Genomic DNA, 20,428 nt, shown 5'->3' with positions numbered 1-20,428 from the left:
TCTACCAGATTACATGTATTTCTGTTTTTTTCATTTTTTTTTAACTTTCAGTAAATTCTCAAAACTCAAAGTAGCTTATTTAAAGCACTTAATTACTACCAACACTCATCTTTCCCCAAAGTTTGGATTTACTGTTCCAAAGTTGATTGTGATGACTTAATCTCTACTTATGTCAGATTGCTCTTTAATATATGGACAGTTTAAAAAAAATACATAAATTTTAACTGGGTTAAAGATTGGTGTTCACTATAACTGCTTTGTCATTAAGCTAAATGAGGTATTAAAGTCTTAAAACCAGAGTTATAATAAGATAAAGAACTCAACCATAACTGTATGACTAAAGAAAGTACTAATTGCTGATGCCTTCTTTTCAGTTGTCCGAAATAGGCTTGTTTCGTGTGGCGTTTTTAATTGAGTTATAACAGTTCTTTGTTTTCCTTCTGTTTTTATGGTTGTAGGATTCCAACTAGTAAAACTTTTTACTTTATTATATATGTGTGTTTTAGTAATTAGATTTCTTTTTCTTTACTCTCACAAAACAATACTCTAGTAAATGTAATATTGGTTATCATGTAGTTGACTTTAAGTCTTTTTTTTTTTTTTTCTTAATGTATCTGTTTCAAATTGTAGAAGGAGGAAATATTTTAAGCAGACAACCATTGAAGGCAGTTTTTCTTTTTTTTCAATATTTTTAAATTTATTTTTATTTGTTTTCAATATATGAAGTTTATTGTCAAATTGGTTTCCATACAACACCCAGTGCTCATCCCAAAAGGTGCCCTCCTCAATACCCATCACCCACCCTCCCCTCCCTCCCACCCCCCATCAACCCTCAGTTTGTTCTCAGTTTTTAAGAGTCTCTTATTGAAGGCAGTTTTTCTAATGATAATGACATTATATCTTCTGAAAGGAAGAACTATGTACTGGATATATTACATGAAAAATCTTGAAAATTTAGAGATGAGTAATAGATTTTTTTCATTGTTGTTGTAAGCATTACTATGGAGTAATCATTATAGGGTTACTGAGGACATAGGTATGAACAAGAGAGGCCCTGTACTTTGGACCCAACTTAGACATTTTTTCCTCAATTTTTCTTAGATATTAAGTGATTTTGCAACTATTGAAATTTAATAATCCTTAGAATGAATTTCATCAAACAAATGTGATAAATATTAGTGGTTTTCCGTTTTTTAAGTGATATATTTCTTTGAACATCATGATTCCTAAGATAGAAATTTATAATTAATACTCTTAGCAAACAATGTATAACAATTAAAGAAACCACAATATACAATGTGTTTAAATATATTTTTTTCTAATACTATAGCTGGGAAGTTTTAAGATTCCTTCTGTCAAACATAAGATGGTGGTTAGAAGAATATGGCTTTGATGGATTTCGTTTTGATGGTGTTACATCCATGCTGTATCATCACCATGGAATGGGTAGGTAAACTGATATATTACAGATGCAAAGAATGATTTTTTTTTTTTTTTTACTGGTAGATTAAAACCAGGTTTGGGGTTCAGTTTCAGAGCTTGCAATGACCATCAGTGTTAGCTTGATTTTTATTAGTTCCAATGTGTATGTCTTTTCTCTAGAGACTTCTGATCCCTTTTTGGCAAGAGGTCAGAAATAAATACATTTTATAAGTAAATAAAAGATAATGCTTTCTGTGAAATATATCTACTTAATATGCTATCCTTACTATGTACCTTTCTTTTAAATATGTTTCATTCATTCTTTTCTATTCATATGTAATTAACATACAGTGTTAGATTAGTTTCAGGTGTACAAAATAATGATTCAACAATTCTGTACATTACTCAGTGCTCATCACGGTATGTGTATGCTTAATCCTCTTCACCTATTTCACCTGTTCCCACACATACCTCCCCTCTGGCAACATCAGTTTATTCTGCGTATTTAAGAGTCTGGTTTTTGGTTTATCTCTTTTTTCTTTGTTCATTTGATTTGTTTCTTAAATTCCACATAGGAATGAAATCATATGATATTTGTCTTTCTCTGACTGAATTATTTCACATAGCATTATACCCTTTAGGCCCATCCATGTTGTTGCACATGGCAAGATTTCATTCTCTTTTATGGCTGAGTAATATTCCATTGTTTGTATGTATATATGTATGTATATTCACAACTTATTTATCCATTCTTCTCTGGGTAGACACTTGGGTTGTTTTTATATCGTGGCTATTGTAAATGATGCTGCAATAAACATTGGGGTGCATATATCTTTTTAATTAGTGTTTTTGTATTGTTTGAGTAAATATCCAGTAGTGGAATTACTGGATCATATGGTAGTTCTGTTTTTAATTGGGGGGGGGGGGGGGCGATGTGGAATCCTCCATACTGTTTTCCACAGTGGCTGCACCAGTTTACATTCCCAACAACAGTGTACGCGGGTTCCTTTTTCTCCACATTCTCGCTAATACTTGTTATTTCTTGCGTTTTTTATTTAGCCGTACTGACAGGTATGAGGTGATATCTCATTGTGATTTTGATTAACATTTCCTTGATGATTAGTGATGTTGAACATCTTGTCATGTGTCTGTTGGCCATCTGTATGTCTTCTTTGAAATAATGTTTATTCATGTCCTCTGCCTATTTTTAAATAGGATTATTTGTTTTTTTGAGGTTCAGTTGTATAAGTTTTTTTATATTTTTGGGATATTTAACTCTTTATCAGACACATCATTTGCGAATATCTTCTTCCATCCAGTAGGTTGTCTTTTTGTTTTGTTAATGGTTTCCTTCACCGTGAAAAGCCTTTTATTTTGTTGTAGTCCCAGTAGTATAATTTTGCTTTTGTTTCCCTTGCCAAAGAAGACCTATCTAGAAAAATGTTTCTATGTCTAATGTCAAAGAGATTACTGCCTATGTTTCCTTCTAGGAGTTTTATGGTTTCAGATCTCACATTTTGGTCTTTAATCTATTTTGACATTATTTTTGCATATGATCTAAGAAAGGAGTCCAGTTTCATTTTTTTTTTTTTTTTTTGCATGTAGCTGTTGAGTTTTCCCAGCACTATTTATTGAACACACTGCCTTTTTCCCACTGAATATCCTTGCCTTCTTTGTCATAGACTAATTGACCATAAAAGTCTGAGTTTATTTCTGGACTCTCTATTTTGTTCCATTGATCTCTGTGTTCATTTTGGTGCCAGCACTGCTATGTTTTGATTACTACAGCTTTGTGGTATACCTTGAAATGGGAGATTGTGATAGCTCCAGTTTTGTTTTCCTTTTTCAAGATTGCTTTGGCTATTTGGGGTAATGTGTGGTTTTATATAAATTTTAGGTTTTTTTGTTCTAGTTCTATGAAAAATGCTATTGATATTTTGATAGGAATTTCATTGAATTTGTAGATTGCTTTGGATAGTATGGGCACCTTAGCAATATTGTTTCTCCCAATCCATAAGCATGGAATAGCTTTCCATTTGTTTATGTCATCTCTAATTTCTTTCATCAGTGTTTTATAGTTTTCAGAGTACAGGTCTTTCACCTCCTTGATTACGTTTATTCCTAGGTATTTTATTCTTTTTACTGCCACTCTAAATGGGATTGTTTTCTTAATTTCTCTTTCTATTCATTATTGGTATATGGAAATTTAACAAATTCCTGTATATTAATTTTGTATCCTGCGATTTTACTAAATCCATTTATCAGTTCTAATAGTTTTTTGTGTTTCTATATATAGCATCATGTCATCTGCAAATATTAAAAGTGGTGAAAAACTGAGAGCTTTTCCCCTAAGATCAGGAACAAGACAGGAGATTCACTCTCACTACTTTATTCAACACAGCACTAGAAGTCCTAGTGAAAGAAATAAAATATTTTTAAGCAAACAGTTTATTGCAGCACCCATAGGATGTGAACATGACAGCAATTGTAATGAGAAAAAAATAACAACAACAACACAAAAAAATGAGAACCTTTGTGAATGTGTGGATTCATTTGCATATTAAACACTGTAGAAAATACGTATATTTTAGATAGAGGTGTTCACAGTTCAAATTTAATTATAAATGAATTTGTAATTAAAATCATTGATCAGAGACCTTCAGTTTAAAAGTTGTGCAAAGAGGGGCACCTGGATGGCTCTTCAGTTAAATGTCCAACTTCGCCTCAGGTCATGATCTCATGGCTGGTGAGTTCGAGCCATGTGAGCCATGTGTCAGGCTCTGCTGATAGCTCAGAGCCTGGAGCCTGCTTTAGATTCTGTGTTTCCCTCTCTCTCTCTGCTCCTCCCCTGCTTGTAGTCTGTCTTTCTCTCTCTCTCAAAAATAAATAAAACATTAAAAAAAAATTTAAAGTTGCACAAAGAAATGGGATCACGGAATCCTAATCGCTTAGTAGATAACATGGAGAATAATTATTATTTTTTAATGGCCAAATATTACCAAGCAACAACCAGTCTGAAACAAGGACTTTGTAAATTTTGAAAAGTGGCTGCCAAGAAATGAAGCTATATTCAGAGTGTGTTGCTATCTGCTCTTAATCATGCATGGTATTGCCCCCATGAAATGTTTCTAGGAAAGAAGTTGTATCTATTAAAACATGATAGATTTCACTGATATCTTCCAGTTTGGAGAGAAACTGACTTAAGGAATGAAAAAGGAAAACATGGCAAAATTTAAGAAGGAGTCTCTCCTAGATTACAACACCTTCTAGATTACATATGCAACTCCTGCATTTCCCTGTAGAACCTCTCTCTTCTGAGGCCTTGGTATCTTCCAAGGAATTGTGGAGTTAGGGAAATGAATTGGGGGGAAAAATGAGGCAAAGCAATTAACATCAAGACACAAAGTGTTTAATTTATAAAATTCAGTGATAAAAAGAAGTTCAGCATATGACATCTTAGGAAGAAAAAGCAATTTACCTGTATAGATGAAAACAATGGCTGAACTCATACTATTCTATTGCTAACAGCAATGTCTACAAAATCCTTAGGGAAACAAAGTTTGACTCGAAAATTGATAATTGAATTGTCATTCAGGTATAAATTTGAAAGAGCTTGATGAATAAAACTTCCAGAAAATACCATATAGTGATGGAATCCAGCAAACTGAAAAAACAATGAGTCAAAATAAAAAATTTGATGTAGGGAAGCGGGGGGGGGGGGGGGGGTTGGGGGAAAGGCAGGTGTTGAACACTAATTCGATTTAATGAAAAATGAGTAACAATTCAAAGAATAGAAAGCAAATAGTATAACCCCAATAAGTGATACATACTATAAGCAACCAAAATTAGGATGTGGGGGAAGAGAAGGTAAAAGGAAGTTGGAGGATGTTAAAATCTTTTTGTCATCATAAGAAATCTGTATGGCATAAATTGAAGCACATATTTAAAATAATATAAACATTTTGTCTCAATTTTATGATGGTTTTCGTATTTGCTTTTCTTTACTTCACAGGGATCTCTTGACATGCAAAAAAATATATATCTAAAAGTTGAAATCTAGAATTCCTTTTGGTATCATTTCATGTTTTTCCTTCAAAATTATGTTAAAATTAAATTCAAATTTTCAATTAAAGTGCTTTGTTTGCTTTTGAAAAGCAAAAATTGATTTGCAGGATTGTCTGAATTCTGAATGTTTGATACGGAGTACTCTTCTAAGTTAGAACATATATTTGCTGATGATAATATTCTGTGCTATTAAGGCTCATTACACTTTGGTATGATAACAAAACTGATCTCAATAGACTAATTGGTGGGGGCATTTGTGCTGAGTTGAGACTTGCATGTTAACGTAATGCATCTGTATCGATTTTCTGTTCTCTAGGTCAAGCTTTTTCAGGTGATTACCATGAATATTTTGGACTTCAAGTTGATGAAGATGCCTTGATTTATCTCATGTTGGCAAATCATTTGGTTCACACATTGTATCCCGATTCTATAACAGTAGCTGAGGTAAAGCCATAATGATCTCTACCCTCTGAACCCCTTTAATATAGAACATTTTGTTGGCATACAATATTTGAATGATTAATCTCATGTTGTCAATAATTGCATAACTGAAATTGGACCCTGACCATAGTGCAGCTATCTTGTATGGGTGGCACATTATTTAGAATTCAGTGTTTTTCTATTAGGAGATAGTGTGCACTAATTACTTGTCATCATTCCATTGTTAAAAAAGAAAATGCCAATGGTTAGAAAGTAAAATATCCTCATCAGTGGACAGGTCCTTCCACCGTGAGACCTTCAGCAGAGAAAAGAATTGAATATTAATGTGTGTCTGCTTATTTATTTATTTTTTCTTTCCTGGTTTAATCATTAGAGATGGCATGGATCGCTGCCTGCAAGCTTCTCTGAAGTCTCTCTTGTTCTGATGCGATTACCTTTCTTGTTTACGTTATTGCTCTTGGATTGCCAAATGTTCACTAGTTATTCATGATTACTGAAGGTTCATGATTAACTGTCCCAAAGCTGCACTGTAATGATATAATTCGGTATATGCATAATTGACAATTCCCCTCTTGGTGATAAATGTGATAAATTAAGAAGTTTGTTAAATGCTTATGCTAATTTAGATTTAGTTCTAAAATCCCTCTGGTTTTCTGAGTCCTCTTACTAGAAATTATTATTAAAATTGAATTTAGTATGTTAAAACTGTTCTGTAAAAAGTGTGGCGGTTGGCATATAAAAATAGCAAGAATATCGTTAGAAGAGTCAGAGTTCAGTTGTGTTTTCACGTTGTTGGCATTTAGTTCATGGGCATGAAATGTAGTAATGACAGCCTTCTTCCTGTGGTATTTATTATTTGTATAGACTTATTTCTATCCATGTCTTCTCAAAACCCCGAATCTTCAACTAGGTGGAATGATTCCTTGTTTATCTCTGGATAGAGAACAGTTACCTCCTTTAGACATTTTGCCTTCTAAATATGTTCTAGGACCAGAGCAGTGGATCCTAAATTTCTGGAATAAATTTTTATATAGAATTTTAAAACACGCAATTATAATACCATTTTGATTATCCTGTATTATTCCACACTTCCTACCTACTTAAATTCAGTCATATCTTACAAATCTTGCTAATACTTTATGCACTGAATATCTTTTAATGTCAGAGTGTATTTTAAACTTTTATTTTGTCTTTTATATAGTTTTATTTTATCTGTCAAACATCAAAAAAGTTTGTCGATTATGTTTATGGCAATTCAAAGCAGAGATAGTTTAAGTGAAAAATTACTATAAACAATTAATGACAGCACAAATCAAAATTGGGTACTGAAGAAAAAGAAGCAATTATTTAATACATGAAATGTAAAATTGTTACATTGATCTCTCCATTCATTTCAGGTAAAATAGTTTCATCATCTAGGGAGCCCTTGTCTGATTATCAGTGTTTCTACCAATGAAACTTTGAGACTTTAGTCTACTTTATATTACTTGGTTTTAGATTTTTTTTTTAACAAGATGTGTCTTCAATTTATTCTACTTAAATTGAAAACTACTTCAATTTCAGTACATCACTTTTCTGTCTAGTGGGAGTCTCTTCAAAATGTGAAATTGATCCTCATGAACTTTTTTTTTTTTTTAAGAAAGGAATATGGTGTAACAAATAAGTAATGCAATTTATATAAAGTCCTATAGTAGAAATTTAAATTTATTTACAATGACAGTTATTAAAATTGAAACCTTTTTTCCTAGAATATACCTACCATTTCCCATGGTTCTATTTGGTATATTAATTAAAAATGTTTTTTTGATTGAGGTTTTCTCTCCCTTTGACATAGTCATAAGTGATCCTTAAATATAAAAATAAAAACTATTTTAACTTTATTTGGAACACATAATCATTTTTATATTCTATGTTGGTAGGTATCAACTTTTTTATATTTAAAATATATTTATTTTAGTGGCCTTTATGTTTACCTTTTTTTTTTTTCTTTTTAAGATTTTTAAAAGGATAGTCATTAACTCTCCTCTTTCAAAAGAGAACTGCAAATATCTCATATATATTAATGGAGTAGCTTTCTAAGGATTCAGTTTTAGAAGTCAAGACCAAGTGGTGTCCAAATATTTTTCTTAGCAGATTCTATTTCCTATCAAAGTATTTCCTAAAACTACCTTTAGAGAAAATATAGAATGCACCTTAATGTTTCTTGAGAAAAAAAATATCTTGATCTTTAATACCAGCCTATCACCAGTCTTAGGAAAACTTAGTCTCATGAGAACTCTTCTGTGAAGGCATTTTTGTTTATAATTCCAGTGCCTAACATGAGTACCTGGTATTTAAAACATATACAGCCAATGTTTGTAAGGAATCAAACTAAATACCTACTGTATCAGTGAAAATGTGACATATATAATAGATACAACTTCTCTGAAAATGTTTTTTTTCTATTAAGCATGCATCCCTTTCACTTTTTTCTCCTTTTACATTTATAACCTATGAAATATTATGTAGAACTAAGATTTTATTGACAAATATTTCTTTTTCTTACAGAATGTATTTCACTATGCACTATATTTAAGTGTATCTGTCTTCCATTAAAAAGCAATTAATAAAGTATTTTATAAGTCCGGAGAGATTATATATTTCTTTTTTCCACCTTTTCTGTGGGAAGAATTTGGGGATGGTGTTGTAGATGAAAAAGTATTTGAGTTAAATTTCAGAGAGTTCTGAGTGTATAACAGTCTTTTTAGAAAGTAAGGATAATAATACAAGGAAGAGTTTGTGCAGTGACATGCATAGAAAAGCTTGTGACAAGCACAGGGAAGAGTGAATATTTCAAAATGGATGATGTATTTAGTACTTGAAATATACTAGAAATTATGCTGGAAAGATGTAGGCTTCTCCCTTCTGCTTTCTGTGTACTTTAGTTAACAATTGTAACAACTATATGGCATTATCATTTCATGATAATAAGTGTGTATATGTTTATTTAGGTCTTTATGAATCCCAAAGGTCAAATATTCTGCCTTATTTACCTTTAAATTCCTGACAGTGCCTTTATTCATTCACTCATCAAATTTTATTGAGTTCCTGCTTCATGCCAGTTACTCTCCTACTGCTCTGAATTCTTGGCATATATCAGTGAACAACAACACCTTTGCCCCATGGATCCTACATTCTAACAACACGTAAGGAGGCAGATAATCAAATAGGAAATTATTTTGTCAGTGTTTGAAGGATGATTGTTGAATTGAATCTTTAGCTTAAGAATTTGAGTGTTTGATTGTTGGCTATTGAAAGCCATTGTTGGGCAGTGATAGCAGGCTGTCTCATAAACTGTTGTTTTGGCAGCAGTTAGTGTGAAGGGAAACTGGAGATGGGAATTCCTTTTGGGAGCATAATGGTCTAAGCAAGGAGTAATGAAGATTAAATAAGAAGGATGATGGTCGTAGAAATGGAGCAAAGGAGAAGAATTGATTTCAAAGATATTGTAGAGTTAGAATTGCTAATACATGTCTCGCGTGAGACCAGAGTTGCTATTATAATATATTTTACTACATCTGGTTCCTTATACCATCTTTTTTTTTTTTTTTTTAACTTCCCAATTATCAGTAATCTAGTGGTGGCATGACAGAGGAGGAAGATACTTTGTTGAAGTGCCTGCCATCTGACCCTATCGAGAAACATATCTTTAGAAATCCCTTCACCTGAATGAGCTTCAGTTTCTGTGTCTTCTAGATGAAGAAGGTCCACTAGATACCCTTTAGATCCATTTCAAGTGTGACTGACTATAGTGAAAGCCATCTTATCGCTTCATTCTTAATATACTAAGTCTTCTGTCTCATCAGAAGCTAGATGCTCACAAAATACACTCCATGTCAGTACTTTATGCAGAGAGCAAGTACAGCAGATATATGCCACATGTATTTTTGTGTTTGAAAGCAAGAGCTAAGTGTTCATACAGTGGCTCAAAAGTAAGTCTAAGATACTATGTTTTAGCAGTAATCGTTTTACTATTTTCTGTTCTCTTTGTCATACGAAGGAAAAGAAAAAAAAAATGAAAAAAACGCCTCATGAGATTGAAGTTGTCCTGCAGTGAAAAGAATTACACAAAAACTTAGTGGGAAATGAAATCTCCCATTATAGTTTTAACTACTTTTACAATTATGCTACCAAAATACTCCAAAAAGATATGCCTCCATTTACTGTTTTTATTTATAGGGCTATTTATTTTATTTATTCTCTACTGTCAAAAGAATATTTCCTAAGAATTTGAACAATGTGAACTGATACTATTGATGACGTTGTTTTAGGATGTGTCAGGAATGCCAGCTCTCTGTTCTCCGATTTCCCAGGGAGGAGTCGGCTTTGACTATCGATTAGCTATGGCAATTCCAGATAAATGGATCCAGGTAAGATTTATGCATTTTTTTCCCTAAAAATACTATGTATTTTGTTGGTTTATTTTTTATCTTTTTGATTTATTTAACTTGTGATCATTAGTTATAAATGTTATAATCATTATAATTGAAGTATTAAAAAATTTTCTCATTAGTGTGTTGATTCTTATGCTTTTTAATAAGATGTTTCACAAACTTCTAAAAGTTCTAGTTTAAAGTATTCATTCTTGTGTTATTTAGGCAAGGAGAAAATATTAACATAACGTGAGCTCTGTATATGAAATTTTGCATTATCATTGCAGTTTTGTGAAACTTCATTGCTCTCTGTATAAAACACATTCAGCTTCATCAAGCATCCATTTCTGCCTGCAATTCATCAATGTAAAAGTTACTCCTTAATTCCCCTTACTTGCTTCATAGTATGTTTTTACCTCAGCAGATTTGGATTCATCCATTCCTTTATTTGACATTTAGAAATCCTAGGGGCGCCTGGGTGGCTCAGTCGGTTGAGCGGCCGACTTCGGCTCAGGTCACGATCTTGCGGTCTGTGAGTTCGAGCCCCGCGTCGGGCTCTGTGCTGACAGCTCAGAGCTTGGAGCCTGTTTCAGATTCTGTGTCTCCCTTTCTCTGACCCTCCCCCGTTCATGCTCTGTCTCTCTGTGTCTCAAAAATAAATAAACATTAAAAAAAAAATTAAAAAAAAAAAAAAAAGAAATCCTTACCGTGTGCCAAGCACTAGGAATGCATAATTGTAGATGACACCTTGCACATTATTTGTAATAAAATTGTATTAAATTTTATTATAGTTAAATAGCTTCGATTATATTTTGTTTTATTTAATATTTGCCTAAAAGACCATTGTTTTTATGTAGACTTAGATTTGACATAGAACACTCTGAGTGGCTATGTCCCTGATGACAGGCTGAATATGCATAAGGAGTCAGCTTTGTATTTGTATCAAATAATCATATTTGTATCAAATAATCAGTTTTCTGATGAGCCCTTTAGTACACCGTGAACTGTAGATGTGTTTAACCTTGGATAGAAAAACCGTGGAGCCTGCTCTGAAGGAACTAATTATTGTAATCCTATCTTAACTTTCTTCCCTGTACTCTCCAGGCAATTTGTGCAATACACAACTGTGACATTAAATCTTTACCAACATAATTTTTGCTTCTCCATTTATAATGATTCCTAAACATTGTCAAGTCAAAAAAGCAAATGTTTCATAGAGATGATTAGACTGAAAATCAAAGAAACAAATATGTATTCTAGCTTTAATACCTGAGAAAGTTGCTTTATATCTGTCATTTAAAAAAAAAAAATGGTGTGGTCTTCAATTTTCTCACCTTGGTCTAAAGGTCTTTACCCACCATCTTTTAGGATTTCCAATCTTCCATGCAGACTTTTTTCCCCTCACAAGTGCCAAGTATTACTTTTCTCACCTCCTACTGAAAAGCCTCCATCAGTTTTTGTGCAGATTTAAGAATATTTCAAGGGGTACATCAACCTAGAATTATTCCCATCACTCATAGCCCACAGTGGGTATTTCCTTCTCTTACCAATGACGACATTTTTAAAAAATACTTAATTTAATTTAATTTAATTTAATTTAATTTAATTTAATTTAATTTATAAAACATTTAGTACCTTGTATGCTCAAGGTACTGTACTAGTTAGTACTTCATACAAACGGAAAAGTATACTGTCCTATGTTTAGGACCATCATGTCTTCTTAGATTGTGAATTGTCTAAAGGCAGATGTTATCTTCTGTTTTATGTAATTATTTAAAAATCTTTTTGCATCACCAAAGTGGGAACCCTAGTTAGTAAGACAAGAGAAAGTTAAAATAATATTATAAAAAGCTCAGTGATATCCCCTACTTTTGTAATTTGTGCATTTAAAAAAATAATCTCATAAATGACTATTATTTCCTCAAAAGATACACAGGAGTATTAATCCAAATGGTAGCTGTACTCAGAATATATGGCATTCATTGTTATTTCCCCATAGGGTCTGAGTTAAATCAGAATGCTAGATTTCATTCATGTTTTTGTTGTTCAAAAGCAAATTATGTCTACTTGTATTGTTCAAAATCAGTAGTTTGGAATACCACATTTAATCATATTTAATCATTTACTGAACAAATACTTGCCTATCTAAAATATGCCAAATTTGCTGCAATCCCTTTTATTTTATTTTATCATTTTTATTACCTACCTACCTTTTATTACCGTTTTATGTTAAATTGAGATAAGTGGTTAATTGAATTCATTCATTTATACATTAATTCCACCAAAAATTACTGAGCACTTTGTATTTTTATTATAGAAGGTTTTTTAATTGTTGATTCTCACGCAGTTGTAAGAACAGTTGTGATACAGTGAGAAAACCAGTATTTTCAAGTGGTAACACCTTGCAAATTATAGTGTAGTACCACAACCAAGATACTGACATTGGTATAGTTAAGATATAAAATACTCCATCACCATAAAGTTCCTTCATGTTTTCCCAATCACTTTTTAACCTGTGGCAACCACTAATCTGATCTCCATTTCTGTAATTTTTTTTTTCATTTCAAGAATCTGATATAAATGAAATCATACAATATTTAACCTTTTGGGATTGCCATTTTTCACGCAGCAAAATTCTCTGGAAATTCATATAGGTTGTTGCACATATCGGTAGTGCATTCCTTTTTATTGCTGAATAGTACTCCATAGTATGGATAGACCATACTTTGTTTGATCATTCACCCATTATAGACATCTGGATTGTTTCTGGATTGGGCTATTACAAATAAAGATGCTATAAACACTTGTGTACAGATTTTGTATGGTCATAAAATTTAATTACTCTAAGATAAATGACAAATAGTGCAATTACTAAATCATATAGTAGTTGGATGTTTAAGTAGATGGATAATTAAATTTTTAACAAACTATGAAACTTGTCCAGAATAACTGTACCATTTTTCATGCCCATTGGGAATGTTGGAGAGATCCACTTTCTGTACATCCTTGCACCTGTTTTAGTTATTCTATAATAGATGTGTAGTCATATATAACTGTGGTTTTAATTTGCATTTTCTTAGTGGCTTATGATGATGAACATCTTTCATGTGTGTAGTTGCCCTCTCTATATCCTCCTTGATAAAATGTCTATTCGTATCTTTTGACCATTTTCTAATTAGATCATTTGTTTACTCTGGAGTTTTGAGAGTTCTTTATATAATCTAGATTAAACTCTTTTGTTGGATATAAAGTTGGCAAATGTTTTCTCCCAGTCTGTTGCTTAATCTTTTTATCCTTTTCATGTGGACTTTCACAGAGTAAAAGTTCTTTGTCTATAATAAATTTGATGAAGGCAAATTTATCATTTTTTTCTTACAGGGACCTTTTTTGGTATCAAGACTAAAAATTCTTTGACTCTCCTATGTTTTCTATTAAACATTTTATACTTGTACTTTTGCACTTGAAGTCCATGGCCCATTTTGAATTAATTTTTGTGCAACAAATGTGTAAGACCTAGTTCCTTATTTCAAGTTTCCTTTTGTTGTTGTTGTTGTTGTTGTGGATTTCCAGCTCTTCCAGCATGATTTCTTGAAAAGTCTATCCTTCCATTGAATTATCTTTGCACATTAGTCAAATTTAAGTGAGCATATTTTTGTAGGTCAATACATTAGTGTCAAATTGTTGCTGTACCTGATTACCACAACAATGTCTTCAAACAACACCAATTAGCCATTATATAGTTCTCAAAGTTCTTTAGGTCACAGATCTGAAATGGGTCTTACTAGGCTAAAATTAAGGTATTGACAAGGCTGCATTTCTTCTGGTGGTCTAGTTCCCTTGCCTTTTCTAAAGGCTTCTAGTTTTCTAAAAGCCACCTATACTCCTTGGCTCATAGCCCCTTACTCCATCTTCAAAGCCAACAGAGTAGCATCTTCATATTTCTCTATTACTCTGACCATTCTTGCCTCCTTTTTACAAAGGTCCCTGCAATTATATTGGACCCATTCAAGTAATCCCGGATAATCTTCCCACCTCAATGTATTTATCACATTTCTAAAGTCCTTTTCCACGTAAGGGAACGTATTCACAGGTTCTGGGCATTAGGATGTGAACAACCTATGGATGACCATTATTCTGCCTAACACAATCTGCTGTCTGGTGCCCAACAATTCACACTGAAATTATGAGACATGGATAAGCACTTCTGACTTCCATAGGACAAAAGTCAACAAAGGAAGATATGAACAGGCCTGAATCCCATTTCTTTCTTGTACCAAAATCTGCAGCAGTTTTGCTTTAGTTGCTGTGTAACAAATTTTCACAATCTTGATAACTTAAAACATTACTCACTTGCTACCTCATGGTTTCCTCAGAGGACATCTATCATATTTTACAAGGTTCCACCTCCACTTTAGGTAAAGGACTGCACAGAAATGTGAATATGGGGGAGCAAGAATTATGGGGACCGTCTTGGAATTCTGCATATCAGAGTACAGTTGACACTTTGGACAGATTAATGAGCCCATGCAGAAAGAGTGTATTGAGTAGAAGAAAGAGGCTATTTTTAGGAATAACTTTGTGGAGCATCAACTTTATAGGATAGGCAGAAGGGGAGCCTGCAGGATGCCTAGAGAGGTAGGAAAACAAAACAATCCAGAGTTTCACTCTGGTAGACTAAGAAGAAAAGCCATTCTTGGGAAAGTATAGAGTCAGCACTCAACATGTACAGCAAATATTTGCCTAAGATAGAGAAAATATTACCTAAGAGTTAGTCATTTGCAGTCTTGGCAAGGTCATTTGCATCAAAATGCAGCAGAAACCAGATTGGAGACTGAAGTAGAGAGAGGTGTGTGGTCTGCTAAGATGGTAATTATTTCATGATAATTAGCCTTTAAACTTTCAAGTTGTTTTTTTTTTCTTTAGTTATCACTTTTTTAAAAGAATGGAACAAAACATTATTCCTGCTAAAATTTTCTTTATTCAAACCTAAAAATGTAGCAAGAATATCTCTCCCTTTTGAAAGTTACAGATATATTGCACAATAACACTTCACTGTGGTCATTAATCAAGAGGTAGCGGTTGTTACGGGGGAAAAAAGTTGAAAAAATCCTAAAGTGCACTGATCAAACCATCTGCACAAAAGCAAACACACACACACACATACACACCACATCACTGTCATTTGGACAATCTGTATAAAATCTGCGATTTTAGTAAATGTTTAACCTAAGATATTTTTGCTATGTGGGTGCACTTGTATCTATATGTCAAATAATTTGGATTTGCGATGGATGCCCTCAGATAGTGATTTAAATAAAGTAAGAACTATAATGGTTTATTCAAATTATTTTCTCTCTTGTATTTAGCTACTTAAAGAGTTTAAAGATGAAGATTGGAATATGGGCAATATCGTATACACACTCACAAACAGACGCTACCTTGAAAAATGCATTGCTTATGCAGAGAGCCATGATCAGGTAAATGAATATGTATATAAATTAATTGTGTCTCTCTCTGTATTTATTAACATATCTAATACAAAAATATCCAAATACAAATTTCTGAGGTTTAGTACAGTTAATATAATTTATAGCTATCTTTATGTGAAAACTGCTCAGACTTAGAAAACATTTAAAAAATATTTTACAGATCTATAAATTCTAGCTTCAAAATGCAGTACTATTTTTACTAAGCAAAACTGTAATTAAAAAATTGTAAATGACAGTTGCAAGTGTTCTCCTACATGTTTTCCTTTGTTGTAACAAGAGGAATATTGGTTCTGATCCAGGTTAATTTTAATTTCAATTTTAGTTTTCCTTCTTGAGGTTTTCTTTTATGCCTTTTGACAAGCTTTCATCATTTTTTCCTGCAATCACTGAATTCTCTTGCTAAGTAATCACCCTGACCCTTGTTTCTCCGGCTTCAGCCCATCCTTTCTAACTCAGCCTGAGATATTTTCCAAAGAGCAAAGCTCATTTTGTCAACCCACATCTTTTGATTAGATCTTCTTATTCAAGGCCACTCATATTCTGTCCCAAGCCAAAGTTTCCACCTTTTTTCTCTGCTCAACTCTCCAAGCATTTTATTCTTCAGGACTATAAAATTCCCACCCATTCCTGACTAGGTCATCCTTGTTCCAATCAGGTACTTTCCCCACACACCTGAAAATGCCTAGTGTACCTGGGAGCTCCTATGAAGCCCTCCTGCCCTGACTCTGATGTCATATTCTCCCTGAAGTCTTCATCTAGTTGTATGGGGAAAAATAGTGGCCTCATTCTCCATGCTTTCATCACATTTTAGGCAGAACATTAGTTTCCATTACCTTTATATATCCAGCCTTAGCACTGTGACTGCTCCTAGTAGTCATTCAATAAACATAAGTAAAGGTAGGAACAAAGGCCATTTAGCTATTTAAAGCCATATTAATCCTCATAAACATAAACAACATGTATGCATTATAAAGGAGACAGTAAACATTTCTGAGATTATTTGCAGTATGTGCATCAAGGAAATTGAAGCTCAAACAATAATCTTGTTATTTTAGCAGAATTTGACCATTTAAGGTAAACAGGTAGATTTTCAGCTGTCTCCTTTAATTATTAAGAAACAGTTAAGTAGACCAGAGGTCAGCTACTAAAGCCCATGTACCAAGTTCTTCTTGCTGCCTGTTTTTGTAAAAGTCATTGATACATGGCCATACTGATTCACTTATGTATTGTCTGCGGCTGCTTTTGAGGCATAATGGTAGATTTAAGTGGTGGAGACTGAGAAAGTAGCCCCAGTACCTAAAATATGTACTATGCAGTCTTTACAAAAAGTTTGCTGATTCATGATGTAAATGTATATTAAATTTTGTATCTTCCAAATCAGAGCAGTGCTTTCTTTTCAACTTAAATTGGCTGTAAAGCAGATCAAATCAATACCTACCAAAAAAAGGAGAACTAAAATTTAAAAAAAAATTTAAAAAAACAGGTATTAATAAGTGTGGAGGAACTCTCACCAGATATATAACAATAATGAAAACTAAAATAAATGCATAAATTCTTTATATTGCAAACTCCTAGCAATTTTAACATATTTGAGCTCCCTAGATATATTTATTTTAGATAAATGAACGAAGGAGTAAATAAATGGGTTAAATAAATTAAGGATGCAACACCTACACTATTTTCGTAGTTTTACTCCCAAAATGTACAGAAAATTATGGATTTACCAAGAATTATTTCATACTTTAAAGATTGATGTAATTCTGCCCGGTATGTCAAATTGTCAGTAATGTACAAAAAGATGCAAGTTTTGTATCTCTTTCTAAAAGCAAAAATACATTGAATCTTAAATCTGATAAAATTATAAAGATGTGTATTTATAAGATGAATACTATAGAAAAATCGACATCCTGGTAAAAATCTAATCAGAATTTATCAAAATAATTTTGTAATATAATCATAACTTAAAGAAATAAACCCAGTCACACATAAGAATATAACAAAGCAATTTAAAACAAGTGAAAAGGGCAAAATTGTTTAAGAACCAGTATTATCTATTAACTAATGTGTATATCTTCTATGCGTTATCTTCAAACTGTTTTAGCGATGGAGCCTATTTTTGAACTAAGTTTGTACAGCGCTCTGAGTTGTATGTCTGATTGAAACTGCATTTTATTGGTACATGTATTAGTCTGCTAGGACTGCAATAACCGAATCCCACAGGACAGTATAAACAACAGACATGTGTTTCTCCCAGCTCTGGATGTCCAAAATCAAGGTGTCCGCAGGTTTAGTTTTTCCCGAGGCCTCTCCCGGAGGCTTGCAGATGGCCATCTTTCTTTTCTCACGTGGTCTTTCTTCTGTACACTTATCCCTGGTAACCCTTTCTCTTCATATGAGGACACCACTCATTGGGTTAGAGCCTCACTGTTATGACCTCATTTAATCTTGCTTACCTACCTCTTTATAGACCCTCTCTCCAAATATAGTCACATTGGAGGTTAAGACTTCAACATGAATTTGAGGACACAATTCAGTCTGTAACTGTACACATTCCACTTCATATGTTTAGATTTAAAATATTTACCTTTGAGTCAGAGAACAAAGAGTCTACTTTGATAAAGTGAAATAATTTGAACTGGAGTAAGATAGACGACAATTACCATCTAATCAAACTTTCAGAATTCTTGTGCCAGCAGCCATATTCTGAGCTAATTCTTTCTTGGCCCTCAAAATAAGGACAAGACTGACAGAATGAGTAGATAGTCTTGAAACAGTATTTTAAAGAAAAATCATTTTAATCAAAATAGATTTGAGATTAAAATAGGTTTATAAGTAAAAATATTTTTCTAAAAATGAAAATTATTATAATAGGATAAGGAGATTACAGTTTATGCTCTATTGTATGTTTCACTATAAATTATTTTTGTCAGTAAAAAACATTTTGTGTTAGTTAGCCATTTTTAGCCATAAAATTTTGGATTATTAAGAGGCCTCTCTTCTACTATGTTTCTGAGTTACCTGCCCCATTTACCAACTGTTATATTTTCATATAAAACAAACTAATTTTGGGGCGCCTGGGTGGCTCAGTCAGTTAAGCGTCCGACTTCGGCTCAGGGCATGATCTCGTGGTCCGTGGGTTCGAGCCCTGCGTCGGTCTCTGTGCTGACCGCTCAGAGCCTGGAGCCTGTTTCAGATTCTGTGTCTCCCTCTCTCTCTGACCCTCCCCCACTCATGCTCTGTCTCTGTCTCAAAAATAAATAAAATGTTAAAAAAAATTTTTTTAAATAAAATAAAGCAAACTAATTTTAGATTAGATGGCAGATTCCATGAGAAAACAAATTTACATTTTAAGAAAAAGCTGTCAACCCTCTGCTGAAGGAGAATAGGGTCCATTTTAGTATATTTATGTACATATTTTATGTATATAAATACATATACATAAATATAAATATATAGAAATGATTAAGAAAATCTTCCATTCTTTCAAAACAAATAAAATGGTAATGCAAACTATTTTTAAAGTTTATTTAGTATTCTCAACAATTATAATAAATATTTGTTCCAATTTCAGAAAACTCGAAGCATCAGTTCAGATATAACAAATATTTAAGCGGCTTATCCTGAGTTTTCACTAAGCTCTTTAAAAATAAAAACCAGTCCTGAAAATAGATGCGTTGATCTCTGACCAGCTCACATGATTATACCAGTTCACCTTCAGTGTAGAAAGCAACTATTGGAAAATACATGAAATTAATACTAATTCTAACACCCTCTCCTAGATTGTTTCCCATCCTGTGTAATCACGTGTTACTCTAGTGCAAATTAAAACTGCTTAGTACCTATTCTTTGCATTTATCTCAGTGACTTTTATTTCTATAGGCACTAGTTGGGGATAAGACACTGGCATTTTGGTTGATGGATGCTGAAATGTATACCAACATGAGTGTTCTGACCCCGTTTACTCCAGTTATTGATCGTGGAATACAGCTTCATAAAATGATTCGACTCATTACTCATGCTCTCGGTGGAGAAGGCTATCTCAATTTCATGGGTAAGTAGGAGTTGAACACATACCCCATCTGTGTTCAGAATGTTAACTAATATTACATATAACATAAATCACGTAGAATGTTTTGAATTGGCTGTTCAGATTTAAAATAAAAAATTACAACTTTATTTTTTTAATACACTCACATATAAACTGCAGAAATTAAATTACTGTATGATCATTGTTATACTCATATACAATACAGAAGTACAGCGATAGCTGGCACTTTATGTAATGGTTTGTCAACAAGTGGCATGAACTATTTTTAAAGCTTAGAGTTATTCTGAATTTCATCATTTGAGTTTATTTTATTACTTTAGTGTTCACACATATTGAACATAAGAAAGATATCACTGTCATATCATAACATATTCAGCTAAGATTATTGGTCTTTGAGGTAATTGTACACCAGCATGTTTCTATGATAAATGTGAAAACCAAGACTAAGAATATGTGATGTACAAAAATGAAATGTGTATTTATTTTAAAAATAGGAAGACTTTTATTAAAATATTTAATATTTTAATATTAAAAATAGAAGATTATTTTAA

The 20,428-nt window shown here is 32.7% G+C and overlaps 1 protein-coding gene across 1 annotated transcript in view; it reads left to right on the top strand.

Moving 5' to 3' along the window:
- GBE1 (1,4-alpha-glucan branching enzyme 1) overlaps positions 1–20,428 on the top strand; it is a 267,734-nt gene that overhangs the window by 181,347 nt on the left and 65,959 nt on the right. The window contains exons 8-12 of the mRNA XM_078452902.2: positions 1,331–1,446; positions 5,804–5,931; positions 10,239–10,337; positions 15,707–15,817; positions 19,709–19,880. Of these exons, the coding sequence (XP_078309028.1) occupies positions 1,331–1,446; positions 5,804–5,931; positions 10,239–10,337; positions 15,707–15,817; positions 19,709–19,880 (626 nt within the window). The remainder of the gene's footprint in view (positions 1–1,330; positions 1,447–5,803; positions 5,932–10,238; positions 10,338–15,706; positions 15,818–19,708; positions 19,881–20,428) is intronic.

The sequence above is a fragment of the Panthera onca genome, chromosome C2, assembly GCF_046562875.1.
Source record: "Panthera onca isolate mPanOnc1 chromosome C2, mPanOnc1 haplotype 2, whole genome shotgun sequence".
NCBI classification, from domain to species: Eukaryota; Metazoa; Chordata; class Mammalia; order Carnivora; family Felidae; genus Panthera; species Panthera onca.
This window is presented reverse-complemented; position numbering and strand designations above follow the sequence as displayed.